The sequence below is a fragment of the Aedes aegypti genome, chromosome 3 (genome assembly GCF_002204515.2).
Source record: "Aedes aegypti strain LVP_AGWG chromosome 3, AaegL5.0 Primary Assembly, whole genome shotgun sequence".
NCBI lineage: Eukaryota > Metazoa > Arthropoda > Insecta > Diptera > Culicidae > Aedes > Aedes aegypti.
The window spans coordinates 31,073,358-31,094,548 of record NC_035109.1 but is presented as its reverse complement, the minus strand read 5'-3'; the positions used below and the strand labels follow the sequence as shown (position 1 = coordinate 31,094,548).

General features: G+C 37.8%; 2 protein-coding genes across 2 annotated transcripts in view; one reads left to right on the top strand and one right to left on the bottom strand.

The window, feature by feature from the left end:
• LOC5577433 (inositol-trisphosphate 3-kinase A) overlaps positions 1-21,191 on the top strand; it is a 583,345-nt gene that overhangs the window by 149,446 nt on the left and 412,708 nt on the right. The gene's annotated exons all lie outside the window — the stretch shown is intronic.
• LOC110677639 (jerky protein homolog-like) lies at positions 7,017-8,648 on the bottom strand. The gene is made up of 2 exons (XM_021848491.1): positions 8,438-8,648; positions 7,017-8,383 (listed from the first exon to the last, which is right to left on the bottom strand). The coding sequence occupies exons 1-2, from the start codon at positions 8,646-8,648 to the stop codon at positions 7,017-7,019; spliced, it is 1,578 nt and encodes a 525-aa protein (XP_021704183.1).

Below are 21,191 nucleotides of genomic sequence, written 5' to 3'. Positions count from 1 at the left end.
TCTTTTGTGACACGGTGATCAGTATTTTATCAGTATAAAAATTAAAATTGGATTTTTTTATATGTGAAAATTAAGAAGTAAGCATGCTTTTGCAAATTTGTTCACTTCGATGAAATGCTTAACTTTGTAAAAATTATACTTATCGTAAATTGTTTGTTTTCACAATATCTTAGTATCAAAATTTGAACATTTTTGTCAAAATGGGCGAATTTTAAGAACTTAGACACCTTTGCATAGAATTTGATGGATTCACAGATCTAATTTGAAGATATTTTCAACATGCGGTTCAAATTTCAGGTTAATCGGTTTGTAAGAAGCAGAGAAGCAGATCTCCAAACTTTACCATTTTATATGAAAATCCTCGTTTGTGAGCTTTTTCTTGCCAGTACTGTAAATCCTTTTTTTACCAGAGACAAACTGGAAACTTGTAGTAAGTAGAACCACAGAGAACAGACATGGAGGCTCGAACGAAATTCCATCAAAATCATGTGTAAAGGTTAGAGTCAATCATCAGCGCCGCCAACGAAGACAGCGCGACATACAAACTCGTATTGACCACACGATGGCACTAGCGAACGTCAACATACATTGGCACACAAAGCAACGCTAGCGACAAGTGGCAATTTCTGATTGTGACACTAGCGCCAAAGTGTAAAAAGCGGCAAAATTGAAGCTCCTATATTATGATGACAGCGCCGCGTAACAGGAGCATAACGACATACTTTGAAATGACCAGTACAAAGCTTTACACACGCTGACGATTCAAGATAGACGTCTGTTCTCTGTGGTAGAACCAAAAGGAGTTTGGAGAAAAACGGCTTTAACAATTTTCAACAATTTTTCACTTCATACAAATTATATAATTGGTGTTCAGAGAGACAGGACTAGACGATATTTTGGCGTTCTAAATACACATTGAGGACAACATCAAGTCTGGTTTCCGATGCTATTATTATCCATATTTGCCATCAAATATATTAGTTGAATTATCATAGCAAATAATGTTAATATTTTCATATTCCGAATGGCAGACGTACGTTTTCTTGGAGCCATTAAAAACAAAACAATTAATCCAGTCCGTCTGAACACCGACCATATAGAAGCCCCTAAACATACTATTGGAAAGTTTGCAAACAGTTAAATTTTTCAATGTATATAGCTCAAAATCGGAAATGTCATTTACACCACTTTGCATTTGTAAATCAGTTAAATTGCCCAACGAAGTAGGCCATGTACCATTGTTGCGTCCGTAAAATGTCTTCTTTGGAGTGCAGTCGTCCATTCAGTAGGCTTTTACTTGTTTTATCTTAATTGAAAAGAAGGTCGTGGCTACTAGGATTGCCGAAATGTCATTTACACCACTTTGCATTTGGGTTCCTCATATCTTTGGACCGACCATCTCGTTCAAAACTCAAATTGAACACGTTGGTTTGTGGAATCCCAAAACGTGCTGAATTTTGTATGAAACGGCCCTCTTTATGAGATCTGACCCAGGCCCCCCGTAGCCCAAATCCGGCACTGATTCCAGGTATGCGTGGATGGTGCTTGTACTCAGTACAAGCTGCTCTTAGATTAAACATTGAAATGATAAAGGCTCCCAGATATTTTCCACATTAGTCTTAGTAGTTACCATGCGTTTTCTGAAACTTTCAGGAATTACATTGATAAAATCATATGCCTTTCAAAATGTTTAAATTATGCACCACTCAGATTAAGCAACATCAAATTTCACGCCTTGTTGTCAAAATCGGTAAGGCACTGTATTTCGAATTTCTCAGTGTTCGTTTTAAGAAATTGATTAGAGATTTTTATGAAAATTTTGTCAAAAATATCACAAGGAATAAAATGCATAATATTTCAATCCTAAAGTTCTTCGTGTCTTCTTCTTCTATTAACTCAATGAATTCCTCCTAAAATCCCACTGAAGATTCAGTTTCAGAAACATTTCGGATTAACTGCATCCTGTAAGAAAACGCCCAAAGATACCTCTTTATCCAAAAATCCCACAAAAAAAAAAACTTTCAAATATTCTTACAGAAATTGCTTCTTGTCATAACCTGCAAAAAATAAATAAATGAAATAATTGATATTCAGCCCACATATCGGTTGGTTTGCCTTCTGCGCCTTTGACATCCTGTATTTTAAGTGCAGAAATACCGTGGAGAGATACAAGTAAAGGGTATTAAAATCATAAGGTAGAATAAAGAATAACGGTTGAAATAGGTAGATATAACACTTCTGAAATTCCAAGTAACTGGAAGCAAATGCATTGAGTATTATTACTAAGACATTCTTCTATAAGCTCAAGGCAAAGACCACAACATGTGATGGAAAATAATAATCTCACGATCACACAAAAGTTAAGAATAATCACAAAAAAGAATGCGAAAGCTGTCATTTTGTGAGAAATTGAAGGAGAGTTTTCATGCTGAAGCTTTCAGGGCAAAGGTGTGTTATGAATTTAATAATGTGTCCGATTGCAGAGATAAGCAAGAGTGCGCATTGAGGTAGGCGAATTTATAGTGATTGTAAGCAGAGTTGATTAAGGCTAAGTAGCCCGTCATTCGTTTTGGTAACAATGATGACTTTTCAGCTTGCTTTAAAAAGTGATAAAACTCAGTCTTGATAGTTTATATTGACTTGAAAAAGCTACACGCTAACATGCATAAAGTATGATGATACTTTTTCAGCTGTGTCAGTGCAAAACCAACTGATTTTCTTTGATTCGAAATCGTGAGTTAAATTAGCAACAATCATTACGACGCGTACAAATTTCAATGACGGCCTACTTCGCCTTAAAATCAATCATATCAACTGATGGCTGATGTTCTAAAACTATCACTATCACTTGCGAGCTATCAATATCACTTTGATTTGACAACCAACAGCAGTGATGCGACATCGCACTCTAGATCATAATGAATGATCACGTGGTAATTATCCATGCTATTACTGTTTTTCAGTGACTAACAAATAGTTTTAAGCTATCTGTAACACTGTTAAATATATCGTACTGATAAATTGCCATTTTAATTACTTAATTTAAGGCTAAACTTAACCCATCAGTGATATCCATAGTCTATCGTTATCAATGCACTTGTGATGGAGTAGACAGCATGATGTTGATGTGATATAGATTGATCCGAATTATATCGCAGTCGGCCTGTAGAAATCAGCAAATTTTAAGCGTTGATAGTGACAGCGAGCAACTCTGATTGCAAGGTAAAAGTAAAACTACGATGAACATCTGAATGACGCATAGCGTGCGGCGTAGAGTACCTTCGTGCATGTTAAGAAAATTGCCATTACCGACCGGGAATCGAACCCAGACACCTTCAGCATGGCTTTGCTTTGAGCCGCGGACTCTAACCACTCGGCTAAGGAAGGTCCCTAATCTATCTATATTTAGTAGTTAAATCGATCTAGTTTTATCATACAAGAGCATTTTATTACAATGTTTCAATTCTTATTGCATACTTCAACTCATACATATTTGCATGCCGTTACGCAAAACAAATAAAAACCTTCCCGGCCTTCTGCGTCGTAAACCAGTCGTCACATATCTGGGAAGCTCGATGTGTTGAAACTGGAATCGATGGATGAAACAGCGAATGGGTTGGGTGGAACCAACATATCGAGTAGCCAGAAGTTCAGAAGTCAAGTTCGAAATGCCATGTTCGACGCAATTCAGGTGTCTTGTCGCCGGCGTTCCTGTTTCTTCGGTTGCTCTTTCGAGGGCATTTAAGCTTCGCTGGCGCACCGCTTTGTAAATCAGTTAAATTGACCGACGAAGTAGGCCATGTACCATTGTTGCGTCCGTAAAATGTCTTCTTTGGAGTGCAGTCGCCCATTCAGTAGGCTTTTGCTTGTTTTATCTTAATTGAAAAGAAGGTCGTGGCTACTAAGATTGCCGACGCATATGTCGCAATATCAGCTCCATTAAGCGCATTTTGTTCCGCTGTTGCAATTACGAAAGTGATTCTGGGAATACATTTTTCGACCATAAAACAAGCAAAATATTTGACAGCTGTGCGACAAGTACACGTATCGCATCGTATCCATGCGTCACATAAAAATTGATTTCCAGGCAATTTCAGGTTCATAAAATTATCCTCAATTAAGACGCATACAATCACCTGTAATTGACACCCAGCCGCGTGGATATTGTGGTGCATACTTCACCCTACCCTCTCCTCTCTTCACTTAATTGGGTCCTAAAACCATGTCCCAATTGTTTTACCAAACGCTTCAGTTTAGTCCAGAAACACATGTTTAATCAATTTTGAAATGTTTTTATTGGTTTAAATTGAAAAACAAAAATGTAAACAAGATTTAACCACAAATTTTAGGACCCTATTGGCTGTGATCTCGCTTTCGCAGCCCCCCAAGTACGGAAGGTAAACAACACCATCCCCGGCGACATGAATGACCACTCTCTCGAGAGAGGAGTAGGTAAGTACTTGCAGCTTGAAGCACACAAGACTTGCTTGCTGCTCCCCCTTTCCATACAAGGATCCTCCCAAAGTGCCATAAAGATCGAGAAATATCGATTTATGATGGGGGCGAGTGCTTTCAAAATCGCACAATTGGACAGACCAACAAAACGATCGCAACTTTAACGGATGCCACCTGGTGCGGTTTCTCTGGTATTGGCCTTCTCGATGTCGGTCGTTTATGAGGCTGAGAAGTCAAAATACGGAATCGGTTGAATCAATTTATTCCGAATAAATCTGCTGTAAGTAGCCAATTGAAAATTATTTACTGTTTACATAGTGGTGCAGCTCATAACCATCAATTTTTATTGTATTTTCAGAAATCCAGAGACATAGCCTACTGTTTCGTATCTTCATAGAACTTTTGAATTCATGAAACAATTTTATCGGAGTAGGCTTCTCACTTGTACAACAAAAACTCGCACATGTTCCAAGCAACCATCCGCGAGCCATTATTGAACGATCACTTTAGAGTTCAAGGAAGACAACTCCATCCACTTGTCTACACAAAGTGCTGCCGAACAGGCGTTGACTTCGATTGCGTTCTGTTCTAGTCTTCTCACGCAGACAGCAACGTACCGCTCAGGATACATCTTGCTTGCTGCATTCGCTCATTGTGGGCGATATCTATAGACGCGACGGCGATCCGCCTGCAGCTTGTCTAAATATCAGGAGATTTGACAATCTCCAAGCATCTAGCAAGATCACTACAGGTATACCTCGATTTAGTGGACAATATAATTTAAAAAATGTACATAAAATCGAATTGTCCATAAAATCGAGGCAAATTTTTTTCACTTTTTTACAATTTCTTGTTCTTGAAAGTTCATATTAATGCAATGTTATTGATATAAAATTATTTTTCCATACAAAGCTCAACATTACACAATTGGGGGTTTTCATCATTTTAGCGCTTTTAATAAATAACGCCTTAATTATGCTTCCTAGCGTTTTGGTGTCTTCTAGAAAGTTTTTCAGTAAGTTAATGCGCTCCTTTTGATGTATTTAGTATTTTGATCTATCCTCCTAAAAGTGATATAGAAAATTTATTTTTTTGAACTTTTCAATATACAGGGTTGGTGTCTTCACAAAAGTTGTAGAAAAGACTATTTCAAGCAACTTTGTCGAAGTCAACAAGTTCATAATTTCATTACTTTTAAAAATATAATTTATTTTTCGGGCAAGAACCCGTATAAGTGTTTTTTTCCACATCACTTTTGCATTTTTGATTTTACAGTTTAAGAATGTTCTAGAAACTTAAAGATATCGTTGAAATACACAACTTTGCAGAATTTTGCATCTCTCTATATTTTGAAACAAACGATTCATTGCAATTAATGAAGTATTTTGGCATATTTCGCATACTTGTAACAAAAAAAGATACGATAATGTTGAAATGAACAAATCGTAAGACATGCCTAATGCAGTAATATTTAGTCATTATAGCCATTGAACGATACTGCCGATTAAAATTTCCTGTGTATGTGTTAGTGTTTTTTTTAGTTTTAGAATTTCACAACATTTTTAAGTGTGAGTGTATTCATTGCTTTGAGGCCCAATTAAAAGTGGTACAAAGGTCAAAATTGAAAAAGCAGTTTTCTCCTTTCAAACTAAGAAATAGGGCTATGTCAACATGGCTGCCAAATATAATGACGGGCTACTTAGCCTTAAGTGCGAAAAAAATTAGTTATGTTTTTAGTGTAATTTAAAATAATGTCAGGGGTCTATTTTGTAAATCGAGCAGATTCGTATTTATTCACTGTAGATCAAAGTAAACATGCATATTTCAGATGTCACCCGTCGATTGCCATAATGATCCAGTCTTATAGAGTGACAACAGTCGAAAAACTCGAGTGACAGAGCCATGCCGAGCAAACTTTTGTGGTCGACAGTGACTCCAGTCGAGTCATTATGATCGATTCGATTTATAAAATAGGTTGAGACCTTAATATAAATATAGGGGTCTATTTTGTAAATCGAGCAAATTCATGTGACTCGTTTGTATTCGCTGTCGATCAAAGTGAGCATGCATATTTCAAATGTCACCCGTCGACTCCCATAGTAATCTAATCACATTAAGTGACAACTGTCGATAAACTCGAGTAACAGAGCCAAGTCGAGCGAAATTTTTGGTCGACAGTGACTCCAGTCGAGTCGTTTTTGATCGCTTGTTTTTAAACCAGCCGAACGAAGCCAAAGTTCAAAATTTCAAGAGCAAGGATCTGGAGAACCAAACATCCGTTTAAGCTGAAAACCTAATCGATTGGTCACCACCAGCTGGTAACCAATCTATTAAGTTTTCAGCTTAAACGCATGCGTGGTTCTCCAGATCCGTGCTCTTGAAAATTTGAACTTTGGCTTCGATCTCACCTTAACATAGTAAATAAAACAATGGAAAATCAAGGTTTTGAGTTAGATTTATTTATACGATTTCTCATTTTGTAAATGTTTTTCAACACAGTTATTGTAAAAAAAAAAACAATCAATTCAGTATTGCATGCAACAGTGCATGCTGTTACAATTTCAAGATGAATTTCTGTCCGCAATTTTCTCAAAGATTTTCGTTCGCATTTCACGCAACGAAAATTGAGAATTAAGGGGCCAGCTATTGTCTTCAGCATATTTGACCATAACACCAATAGCATTCAGAGCATACTCATCCTGAACCGGTTGGTAATCGTCATCAACTAGTTCTGAATCATTCAAAGTGTCATCGCCTGGTACACTGGAATCCATGGTATTGTAAGACATTTCATCATCTGCTGACGGGTTTAGCACTTTCTCAACAATTTCTTCATCTTTCATGAATTCGAATTCTGCGTTCTCCTCGTCGATGGTATCTGAAGTCCTTATTTTCTCCGAGATTTGTGACAGTCGATTTTTGATAACAGACAGTGGCAAATCATCTTCATCTTCAACTTCGGGGTTGTACAGCAAATTCCACGATTTTCTTATCGAAGTTTGGGGCACCAGATCCCATGATTGAGCAACCCAAAATATGGCATCTTTAACGTTTATTTTCTTGACATTGTCATGGAAATCCCCAGGCCTTCCAAGGACTTCTCTCATCATGATTTGTCGGTAACGTGATTTTATCATTTGAATCACGTTTTGGTCCATTGGTTGGATAACAGCAGTTGTGTTTGGAGGAAGAAACTTTGTCCATATTGCTCCATCATCAGTTTTTAGTTCCTCTGAACTGTAATGGGCAGAGCAGTTATCTAAAACTAAAACTGCCCGAATGGGTAGTCCCGAATCCTCCAAAAACTTCTGAACCTGTGGCACAAACTGCTCGAAAAACCATGCTTTGAACAAATTGCGTGTCATCCACGCATTTTTCGATGCAGCGTAATGAACTGGCAACACTTTCAAGTTTTTCAATGGCCGAGGATGAAGATATTTTCCAATGACCATTAGAGGCAATTTCAACGAACCGTCCATATTGGAACATGGCATGAAAGTTAAGCGTTCCTTCATAACTTTCTTTCCTGGTGCATCAGCAGAATCTTTATCGACGTAGGAACTGGTAGGCGTGCTTTTGAAGTTAAGGCCGCTTTCGTCTGCGTTGAAGATTTGACACGGTTGTAAATCTTTGAAATTCATTTCAACCGCAAACTTTTGGACGTATTCGTCAATAACAGCCAAATTGCTTGATAATTTCTCACCCGTAATTTTAAGAAGGCGAATATCGTGTCGCTTGATAAACTTGTCGATGTAGCCTCGACTTCCAAAATTTCCCTCACCAACCAATTCGTTGAAGAATTTCTCTGACTGCACTTGCAGCATATCTTGGCTTACCGGAATATGACGTTGCCTTTGTTGTAGAAACCAGATGTACAATGCTTCATCGACTTTGGGATGGCGTGCTTGTTTGAAGTGCTTTCGATGCGCTGTAAACAAACTAAGTCTCGTATTTTCCTCAAATTGAAATATTAATTTCTTACCAAAATTTCCTTGAATGTTCGCAATATTATCCATGATCTTTAATTTATTTCTCTGGATGTTGTAAATTGTTGAACGAGCCTTGATGCGGTACTTATACATAACATCTCGGACCGATAATCCATTTTCCAAATCCTTAATAATCTTCACCTTGTCACTAAAAAGAATACCCGACCGTCCTTTTTTTACATTGAAAGCTTTGTTGGATGCCATTTTTAAAAATCAATTTCTTTTATTTAAGGTGATTATAAAACGAAGCCAAACTTTGAATTTTCAAGTGCACAAGACGAGAGAATCTGACATCCGTTCGCGTTGAAAATCAATCAAATTGCTCACTTGGTGGTGGTGACCAATGGGATAGATTTTCAACGCGGAGTGCTGTTTGGTTCTCAAGTCTTGTGCTCTTGAAAATTTGAGGTGTGGCTTCGCTCTATTATCACCTTAAACGACGCTAAAGTATACTCCTTCGCGATCGGAAGTATCAATGAGTATGTTTTGAAATCTACTGTCCCTTTCGTTTTCAAGCCTAGGTTGAACTGAATTGTCAAAAAGAGTAAACAAAACCAACGTCAGGTAAATTTCAATACGATCGAACCTGAATCGGGTTAGTGACGAAACTATAGATTAGCTCGGGACTCACTGGTTCCAACAATATCAGATCGAAACAAAAACAGTGATACCAACCTTAAAAACGAAAACAAAGTCGCGATTCAATTCGACAGTTTGATTAATGTGAATAATTGAGTAAAACCATATTGTTTCAGCATGGTCACTAGAGCAATAGAATGTCGTTAGTTCTATACAGCTTTTAATCGCATATCGGTCCCATATATCCTAGTTTTCCCTTCTTCTTCTTATTGTTTATGTTGAGCATTTTGTACTCTCATCTGTAGAACATTAGTTAGAAATATTATGGTATGACCCATATTTTATTTGATGCTCATCAAACATCGTATCACAATTAAGATGATATAGATATTAGTTATGGGACCAGCCTATTCGGGTATTGGGATAATGATAAATATAAATCATCATGAGTGGTACTATGAAAATTGTATTTTGTACAGAATGCCACTGCTTTACACTCAGTATGCTCTTGACAAACAAGATCTGTTAGCGTTGGACCGATATTTTGAAGATAAGATGTACGTATAAAAGGCAATTTACACCGACTTCAGCCCAAAGCTGCACAGACTGGACGATCACAAACATTAGGCAACGGACAACACAAAACACCCAGTAGCCCAATTATCAATTTTTCGTTTGACGAAAAGTTTCCACCGACTGGAGCGGGAATCGAACCCACACTTCATGGCACAATACGAATCGATCCCACACCCAACGACACAATGCGCTTTAATACCTGACGACACTAATCGCACGGACACGAGACCCACATTCTGAAGCTGTATTTGAAAAAAAAAGTTGGAATTGTGGACAACTCTTGGAGGGAAACTTGAAAAACTTAATGTAAACATCCATCTGTAATACTGAAGAATGATGCATAATCGTTAGAGTACTCTGTTGAGAAATCCTTGCTGGATTGGGCAACTCCGCCTTCTTTGAGAAAATTGGAAGAGCTCTTGGATCAATTTCTTAACCCCCTAAAATCTACAAATGAGAAATTTATAATAGTGGAATTTTATGAACAATCCTAAGAATAAAAGGATGACCCAAAATAATTTCTATTCGTGCAAATCACAAGAGATTTAGTTCTATAAACATTGAATTCGTGAATGGCGACATGTTTAAATTTATCGTTTATTTATGTCACACTATACATGGTTGGGACAAAATCCAAAAAGAAAGCACTTGAATGTCAAAAAAAAAAAACGGCTGAGGAAGTCACACTGAAGTATTTATTTTCAAACCACTCTCATCTTGTAAAGCTTTGTAGAATATCTTCTATATAAATAAAAATGGAGTGATGTTTGTATGTCACGAAATGGCTTCCGAACGGGTCAACCGATTTGAATGATTATTTTTCCGATTTGTTCGTTAAGTGTTCCGACGTGTTTGTGTATATAAAAATCCCAGGATATTCACCGGGAGAGTCTAAAAAATGAGCGTGAACGTAACTGTCATTTTGTATGGGACGATCCATAGCGTTTTTCAAAAGCCTACTTGATGGCAAGACGAAGTTTGCCGGGACCACTAGTTTAATAATACATATGTACCATTTTGCAACAAAATCGGACCCAGGCACTCTATATGCATAACGCAAAGTCCTTAAATATAATTAATTTACATAACGCATGTTTAGAATTGGGTAAACATAAAAAAATATAACATGAAATTTCAGTGTCCATAAAATCGAGGTAAAATGTACATAAAATCGAAGTACATAAAATCGAGGGTCCATATAATCGAGGGTCCACTAAATCGAGGTATACCTGTAACGAGTCTGTACCGTTTGTATTGCACCGATATTGACTCCTGACCGTACTCACTCACTCTTGGGACCGGATAAGCGACCATGCCTACTCAGTTGTGAGTGAGTAGGCTTGCAAACAACAAAGAATCGCACTGCAGCTCGTTAAAAAGCTCGCTGCACGATCACTCAGCGTCGATCACTTTACGATGGCGACGAAACGCACGTGGGCAGCAACGAAGAAGAGGAAAACATAAATTTGCTACTAAATATGTTTATCTCGTCTGCTACATTCGCTAATTTGTACTCAACTCGCTGACTGACGCGTTCGCTACTGGCGGCCCTCCCTCGAGATTTCATAGATGCCCGTACGTCTGTGCCGTATGGTATCGGTACAGAGAAGCAGACGCTGTACTGTGCTGGTTTTCATCGACCGCGCTCTGAATGATCAATTCGAATTTCTCTTGTTTACCCGTATAGGCCTGAGTGAAAGCAAAAATACTAAAACCCTTACCACTCAGCGAATACTTAACGGATTAAAATAATTTTTTGTCAGTATACTGGCCCACATATCTAGTTTCTAGAAGTGGCCAGAGAAACTCGGAAACATTCCTGTAGCCTGAGTTTTTGCGGTGGGTCACTGGGTCAAGTCGGATAGGAAAAGGCGATTTTTTGGGACATGCCAAGTTATCTTTATTTAATTCCAATGGCAATAATTTTAATTTGCATAAATTAGTAAGATCTGATATTCAACATTATAAATGGATAGTTTTGCTCCGTTTAGAGCGTACTAGATGCGGCCACTCGGACTTAACGCCCTGAAGAACCGGCTGTAGATTTGTTAGGTACTAAACCGTTTCAAATCTCTTATACTTTATCGAACATAATAGTTCACTAAAATGCGTTCCCATAAGCTTGACGCTGATGTTAAGATACAAATTGTGCTCTATATCATAAATTTGATGCATCCCGGGGGCCCGAAAATGGTCATTTGTAGGATCGATCAAATGCAGTTGATATAATTGTTCAATTAAATCGATTATCATAAGGTTTACAATGATGCGTTTCTCTTGAAATTCCTTGATATAGTGGTCACATTATAGCCGATTCTGGAAAATATCTGTGACTTCAAATTTGCCTACATTAAGGGGCAAAGAAGCACAGAACCCTTGTCACCCGACCTGACCCAGTGATCCACCGCAATAACTCCGGCCACAGGAACATTCCGGAGATACTTCGACCACTTTTAGAAACTAGATATGTGTACGAGTATACTGGCAAAAAATAATTGAAATCCATTACGTATTCGCTGAGCGGTGAAAGTTTAAGTATTTTTTCTTTCACTCAGGCCTATACGGGTTAAGTATCTAACAGCAGAGGCGTGCTTATCGTTTTCCTTCTTGTTTGACGTTTCACACTAGCGCCTTCTGCTGGATTTGTTCCACATAATCGTATTTTGTGCAACAAGGCCACTAGATAATGGTTGTCTGATGTAAGCGATTGATTTCGAAGAAAACTGTTACAAGTGTTACGTTTGTTTGTCTGTGGTATGGGTGTGAGTTGTGTGTCCCACCCTCGATCGATTTGTTAAGAGTGCAGTAGCACTTGACCACTCGAGTGTGATCCATCACAGTTACTACGATGAACCCACTGCATTATGTGCCTTTTACTCTTCGTAAGAACTGTACTCGAAAAAAAAATGCAATAGACTAAACGGATCACCCAAAATTTATATTAGGGTGGCTGATCCAGTGGTAGTGCGGTTTTCAGCGTGTTGTAGGTAATTTATATTTTTATGTGTATTTTTCTAACATGGCCCTTGTTAAAATAATATGAATGTGTACAAAAAAAAATCTTGGATATCAGTAAGAAAATAGTGAAAAACAATTAAAAACCCTAACTTTTTTGATCCTTTGCACCAGTAATAGTGGGGTGTTCCTATAATATTGAGTCTCAATGGGAAATCAATGTAATCAATGGTTTCTGTACTCTGCTACAGTCTCAAGCACCAAAATACCGTTATTAACACAATTAAGGGTTGCTGAATCCATTGTCGTTTTTATAAATATCACAGCACGTCTGGTTTTCGAGATTTTAGATGTTGAAAATGTTAAATTTGACTATTTTAGTAAACTTCGCTAAAAAGTTTTTTTTTATAGTTTAGAAAAGTATTGTATGCCATGTAAGAGAAACGAGGAACTATGTATGGAAACTGCAAGTGTGTTGAAAAAATCGATTTAATCTAAATTTTATCGCGCATTTTCAACAAAATTATATGAGCGGTTCCACGCCAAATCGGTAAACCAGTGGTCACCAAACTGCGGCCCTCGAGATGGATTTGTGCGGCCCGCGAATGGATTTTAAATATTAATGTGATGCGGCCCGCATGTTATATTTTTTTGATATTAAGGTTCATAATCCTTTGCTCTTGAAACTTTGTTCTTGAAAAGTCAATCTTCGAAATCACACATTTGATAGTATCTGCGTTCATCCATCTCAATGACATAAGGAGTGACATGAAACTGACTTTTTTTTATCAATTAATTATCAGCTCACAATCATTTAAAGATTCAAAGTTTCTAAAAACCAGAAATTTTCTTGAATTTTTAAAGAAGTTCTGGTAAATAGCAGCCTGCAAAAAATCTTCAAATCCCCACTCTTTTGAACATATTTCAGTTTACAAAATTGTGCCATTTGTGCTTATTCTGCGCGGCGTGTGAGGTGAGACGAGTCGAATGAGGTGACAATTGTCAACTCGCTCCCATTTGATTAACATTAGTCGTCTCACGTCACTCGAGGTGAGAGCGACTCGTATCGACTCACACGCCGCGCAGAATAAGCACAATTATCTTAGTCTTTTAGAGGTATCCACAGAATTATGTTATTCGAAGTATTTCAAGATTAATTGCTTTTTGAATGTTTCCAACTGTTTCGATCTTCCATAAAAAATTGTCATTTTTGATGGGCTGACTGAGTATACTACTTTCGTGTTTTAAGAAAGTTCAGGTGAACCCACACTTTTGCACAATGACTTGAATGACTGCTTCATTGATTTTGAATAGTTTTCAGATTTTACGTTTAAATTTTGTGAGTGTTCTTCAAAGAATATATGATTATGATTTTAAAGAGACTTTGATTTAAAATTCTAGTCAATCCAATGCTGAGAAAATCATCCATGTTTTTAGTGTGTTTTTTTGAAAAAATGTTACAACTTTAAGTAAAAATTTAATACACACATATCTCAAAATGAATTTTCATGAATTCTGTTATATTACCTAACATAATTTATAAAAAAAAATGGCCTTGTTTCTCTGACATTTATTTCCTTTGCACAAACCCTTTCCAAACCCCTCTGTTTTGATCATGAGGTTCCCAGAAATGTTTATCCATTTTCATCGAAATAGTGATTTTTTTGCAATCACACTAAAAGCTGTTAAAATTAATCCTTACAAATCTTGCGGCCCGCGACTCATTTTGAAAGCGGCGAGATGGCCCGTGTAGTCGGTTAGGCTGAGGACCACTGCGGTAAATGATGAAACTCGACTACCTTGGATTCAAATGGAATTTTGCACATAGTTTCGATATAATAGAATAAGTTTTTTTCCACTGGTGGAGAGACCATTTAAAATCAAGAGTAACTTCTGATAAGGGCGTAAGAATTTTTAGCATCACCATTTAAAAAAAAAATGTACCTCGGAAACCGTTTGTTATAGAGAAAAAGTGTCTTAGGAGGGATGGTAAACAATCAAATAGGCTTTGCAAAAAAATATACACTGAAAAAAAAAAATACTTTTATTTTCATGAAAAAATCGAAATTAAACCTTAAAACACAAATTGCAAAAAATAGGTATCTTCGATTTTTTTCAATTTTTTTCTGTAATATTTCAATGTAAAACCAGATGTTTTAAGCACAGTTTCAACATGGTGCAATCTAAAATAAAAAAGTTTTTCTAAGAGCAACTTTTGGTGCATTTCTGAAAATTCAATTTCTGGCCGTAGAAAAGACGTTTTGATGCTGTAATATGATTCTTCATCCAAAAACAATTCAAAATGCTGATAACAATGATCATCCTAAAACTAGCCGTTTTCAAGATATTTAGGATTCAATTATATTAATATCATAAAACTTAAGAAAATACGCCCGTTTCATAAGTTACTCCAGATGCTCCACCAACAATGTTACGTTTATCTCTTTCCACATTAATATCCCATGTTTTAAGGGCAGTTCCAACAAGGTGCAATTTAAAATAAATTTTTTTTTCTAAGGGCAACTTTCTGAAAATTCAATTTCTGGTTATAGAAAAGGCGTTTTGATGCTGCAATATGATTTTTTATCCCAAAAAAAATAAAAATTCTAATATCAATGATCTTCCTATAAGTTACCGCTTCAAGATATTTGGGATTGAATTATATTCCCAAGTAGCACACGAAACATCTTTCAAATGAATGTTTCCCAAAAATGGTTTCAAAGATGTATCAATAAAAGCATATGTAACTTACCTAGATAAAGTTCCGTTGCATATTAATCAAAAGCTCATAAGGTTTCATTGTCGCTCCAATGAACTTGCATTTCACCCCTTGTTTGACGTCTAACATGATCGAAACGGCGAGATTTGTTACAAATGTCCTCTGCAAGCATCTATGAAGTCAAGTTTATCAAGATGTGTTCTGGAACTTTTGAAACAAAGTCTTTCAACTTCTCCAAAAATGCCAATTTTATTGTTATGTTTCAATATACTTTCATTCAGAGCATTCGCAACATAACTTCATTGCATGCAAGCTGCGTTTCAGTACCCACAACTCAAGAAGATTCATCCCAGTTGCGTAAAAGTTGCACAAAACTACGTTTATGACAGCTGAAAATTTGTTTGTGTCAATCCAGTTGCAGTTTAGTTAAGTTGCACCTCACGTATAGTGTAACAACGAAAACATGTTCTGGAAACAGTTTGTTTATTTACATGGCGTTTCTCATATGTTGCGCGAAAGATTTTGCTAAAACTTTAGCTCTGTGAGGCGTGTTCATATTTTGCCAGTAATGAACTTGTATTCCGAAAGGTGCAGTAAAGTAATAAGCAACAAAGCAATGTGGTAGCTTATATAGTGCATTGGTGAGGCAGTTTTTCGAAGAGCTGGTGGAGTAGTGAGTAGAGGAAAAGATTTATGATCTAGAAGTCGGGAGTTCGATTCTCGTTTATATTTTTGTTTTCATTTTTTCCCTCTTAAGTATTTGGCAACAAATATGCATTTTCTCTATAACATATATATGTTGCAAACAGGGTCCGCCTCTTGCGCTTTTTGCATTGCTATTCAGTGCAATTGAAAGTCATATATTCAGCGATTTTCAACTCCGATTAGTTTTAAGAGACATGTTTATTCTTGAGTTGAAACAAACTGTGTTGCTTGGGTTATATTACGTCCTTCGGCAAGATATGGGGGTACATCCAAAATACGAAAAATTGAGCATGTAACGAAAAGTGATCAGGTTTTGACCGCTAATAACTCAGCCATTTATCGATAGGTTTCCAATATTTAAACATCAATCGATCGGAAATTTATCTACGCGTCGATTCAAATGGAGCACACTATTGATTATTGGCAACAAACTATTGAAAAATCGTAAAATGTTGACCCCTTTCTTATCTAACCAATCACGTTCATGCACATTTTTGGGTTTCGCTTTCCACTATAAAAGCGCATCGGTCCTGCTTCTTCCCTCAGTCTTCTTTTTGCGGTCGGACGGTGAACACGGTCGGGCGAGTCATTTTCGCTTTGCCTTTGCACCCGTTTCACAGTTTAATTTGTGTCGTCGGAAGAGAAAGACGCAAGATTGATTTGCGGCGGCGATTCGTTGAATTCGGTTTCATTCTGTTTTCACTTTCGAGCTGGTAAGAGCTCCTCCAAACCTGCTCAGCTCCTCGCTACCAGAGGCCAGCTGTTGATCATCAAGCGGCGGCAAATCCAGCGTCCGGATTGTGAAATAGTTCAAGATTCCTGAATGGACCCGCGCTTCCAGAATTGGCCCTGCAGGAATCGGGGCGCAAAGGCAAGTACGAGATGGCTGAAGAAAATCGACCAAAGCCGCTTGTTGAAGCGCTCTTCGTCATCGCCACCGCAAATCTCATCGGCCGAGAAGGATTTCAACAAGTGTGCCGTCAAAATGTATCCGTGTTACGTGAATTCAACAATTCATGTTTCGAAAATATTTCTACCGTGAAGCGCAACATTAGTGGCAATACTCACAGCAACAACAGAACTGTCGGTGAATTAAATAATAGTTTATTAGTGATTTGCGGTAAACATTTTACCAAAATCAGTAAAATTTCGCTAAAATTTACAATCATTTAGCTGCGCCAAATTCAGTTTCCGGTTTGTGAAATCACTGGCTACGAGATGGCTGAAGAAAATCAGCCCAAGCCACTTGTTCAAGCGCCCATCGTCATCGCCATCGTAAACCTTATCGGGCGAGGAGGATTTCAACCTGTTCGCTGGCAAAATGTGTCCGTGTTACTCGATTCTCACAGTTCAATCGGCTCTTTTCAGGGTCCACAAATGTGTACTGAAGAGTGTTATTTGTGTAATATTTGTTAATGTGATTAGTTATGAATAATTGACAAAACGACAATTTGAGAATGTTTTTGAGGACGCTGCTGCACTGCTGTCGGAATGCAATATATTTTCTATTGTTAAGGAATGATTCAACTATTACGTAACCCAAAATCAATGGAAATGAGTTATTTTGAATAAATTGCTACAAATTAACAATTATTAAGTTTACACTGAAAAATCAATTCTTCAATATAATGGTCTAAGCTTCTGAATACATGTAAAGTGATTATTTTGTATTAACACAAAATAATAACACACAATGTCTATGATAAATAAGAATTGATATGAAACAAATAGTGTGAAAATTGATTGGATTTTTAACAGTAGAAGTCTTACATAAGTTCGTGACGGTCTCAAGCCAGGAAATAGAAGGGGCTGACGTTATCCAACGTCAACTGGGCGGTCGTATCTTGGAAACAACCTCTTACTTTTTTTTCTTTAGAAATCCTCCACTTACCATTTTAACTGAAGTCCATAGTTGTTCGATGTTCATGTCTGGTGTTAGGCTGTCTGTCAGTTTTCTGTTTTATTTTCTTTTCTCTTTCCTTATCGTTGCTTTAACCCCTCTACCGGCAGCTCCATATTTTCATCACAAAAATATTAAAACAGTGATAACTTTTTGTTTTTGGATGTTTCTGCACCATTTTTTACAAGCCCTGTATCTGTTTTTCCCGCTATTTTAAATTTCGTATTGTTTATGATTTTGATGTTGGGTAGGGTTCGGGCCAATTCCAAGACATGAATATTCTTAACAGGATCTGTTGGTTCAATGAAGAAAGTTGATAACGTCTTATTTTTTCCCCAACCATCATTCAGGAAACCATCTCTCTTTGTGTTTATCACATGCGTTCATTTTCAAATCTTGTCCTTGCCTATGTCACCATTTTGTTTCTCTCTCTTTCCTTTTCCTTCTTGGTCTTCTTCCTACCCTTCTTTTGGTCTTCTTCTTCGTCACTATTTATTTTTCTACATTCAATTAGTTTGTTTACGGCATATCGGTCGATTTTGCTCGAAATAACAGAGAGAGCAGGGAGAAGAAAGCAATGAATACTAGGTGGATAGGTGTCGTAAGGGAACGACGAAAGAAATTGAATTAGGTGTTGAAGAGGGCGTGCCATATGAAACTTTTTTTCTGTGGTGAGATAAACGTCCTTCATAAGCTGATTCGTATTCGGTACCTGAGTCAAGTTCTTGTTCATTGTCGTCTAGAAGGCCCGAAAAGCTTCTATACTCATCACTTTTTGTCGACATCCCTAAACCCTCGTGGCTTGGTGATTCTAACCACAAAAGCTAACCCCCAGGTGGGAGCCCGAGAAACGGAATCAATCAAACTTACCAATCGATAATTTGCACCGTTTTTACAACTCTACAACCACTAATTACCTGAATAGAAATCAATTTTTCCACTTTTCTGAGAACACTTATTAACAACTTATTTCGGGATTATGAAAATTTCCTCTTACTCACGAACGCGCACTTGAAACACTTTGAACTTTTTGGCTGGTTTGACAGATTTTGCACATGTAAACAATACACTGTAACAAAGTTTTAGCCGAAATTCAATCAGTTTGTACCCATGCAATAAAAAGTTATACACAAAAGAAAGTATTGCATTATTTGCATTTTTCTTCGAGCACAGTCCTTAGACTCCCTGCGAACGACGCGAGGTTAGTAGGCGCGTCGCGTTGCAGAATCTTCCAATCCAAGTGATCGAACGCGCGCGAAGGAAATTAACATATCAATAGATAATTTACGACGTGGCAAAAGCTGGTAGCAGCAACGTCTGTCTGCATTAGCGTCACCTCAAGTGGTTGCGAGTAAGAAGTAAATAAGGATCGACCCACACACTTAGGGCCGGGAAGCGGCGGCGACTTGCGATTGTTGTTTACACATCTTACGCCATCATCATCAGATCAGTTCCAGATCCGACCTACTGCGATCTCTGACGCGATCAAAGACGACGACGAGAGCCCACGTGAGTTCCGCTTTTTTTCTCTCGCCATCGCAGCTGGCCTTGACCTTAGGGGTTGGCTCCTAATGCGTTCAGTAGGTTAGGACCTGTTCGTCTAACCGCAAACGCACACACACGCGTCGCTTCCGAGAAATCGCGATGGCAGGTGAACAAATCTTCTACCTGAGAACTTCCGATATTGTGCTCTTAAAATTGGTTGGGTGCCGTTGACTTATGAATGTTTGTGAGATGGGTTCTGCTGATTTCCGTCTATCACGAATTAGTTTCTCGGACATGTTTCGAACGAGTTTGTCAGATGACAGGCGAGATGTTTAATCTGCGTTCCTGAGGTTTAAATTCCTATATGTATTTTATGCACTAGCTTGCCCATTACAGATCAACAATTTCATGTCTGTTATAAAAATGCAACGGCTTGATAGAAATTGATCACTAAAATACCCAAAACGACCACTATGAAAAGCATAGATAATATATGGGCCCATAACCTTTGAGTAGAATAAGTCCCTTAGGTACAAATTCTACAAAAACTCCGATTTACTCAAGATCTTCAACCACACCTCAGAATGGAACAAGTTTTCCAATTTAAATGCCAATAACTTATCCACCATTATTACACCACCAACGCTCTTCAGCGCTATCCGGATATGGATAAAAGTTTTCGCTAATTGGAAGCCGTCGCCACCGCCAATGAATGACACCGCCATTGACACGACATCCCGCTGGGAAAACGATCCAAATAAACATTATTTTCGTTTGACTCACATTGTTAAACTTGTCGTCGTCATTTGTATATTTACTATTCGCCAGGGTTTTACAGTTACCTCCCCCGCCGACTCGACACAGATCGCCCATATACCTGTTTATTTGAGCAGTTTTACGGTTTCAAAACCCGTCAGTCGTAGAAGGCGTATGTAAATGTTTAATTAAATTTATCCCAAAAACGAAATCATGCAATCCGCCGCAGCCTGCTGAGATTTGGCGACCGCCAGCCAATGTGACGTCGCCGACTACACAATTACAATCACGCAGTTTGGATGTTGATCGCGAGTAAATCGAAGAAAAAAAAAACGTGCCTACTGGGTGTTTATTTGCGAGAGAACCCCATCCGTAGGTATATAAGTGGTCCAATTCGAACTTTATTGGCCTCGGCCAGCGAGATTTACAACGCACAGTGGCGCGCATGCATAAAAAGATCGGACAAAACTTTGAATGTGTCCTAAATCGATTGAAAATGATAACACAGCGGAACAAGTTTTTGTCTCAAGCATCAAAATACCACTTTTTACTTAATTTGAGATCGCTGAATCGATTGCCGTTTTTGAAAATGTCACAGCACGTCTGGTTTTCGATATACCTACTGATGATTGAAAGTACATTATTTATGGATTTTAGTCAACTTGCATGCAAGTTTATCAGCTTGTGTTTCGTTTTAAAACAGTTTTAGAAGAAAGATTTTGATTCTCCTCAATTAATTTTCTCAAAACCGTGTGTAAGTTACTTACATCGATTTCACTTATTATGCTTTAGAAAACAAAACCGATCAATTTAAAATTTTGGGAAATCGTTCTTTAATGGTATGGAAATGTGTACAAAATGCTAACAGCCTATTCTAAGAACTTTAAGGTTTCTTTAAGGTTTAATCCGACGTCACGCCACTATGGAACGCCCCAATGCCGGAGGCCTGCCCGAACAGAGGCAATATTTAATTTTCGTTGCGTGCGCGTGTGGCCACGCAGTTCAACAGCCGCCATTCGCACCATTATAGCAGGTTTCGCCCTGTTTTCAAATGTGCCATTCAGGAAAAGCA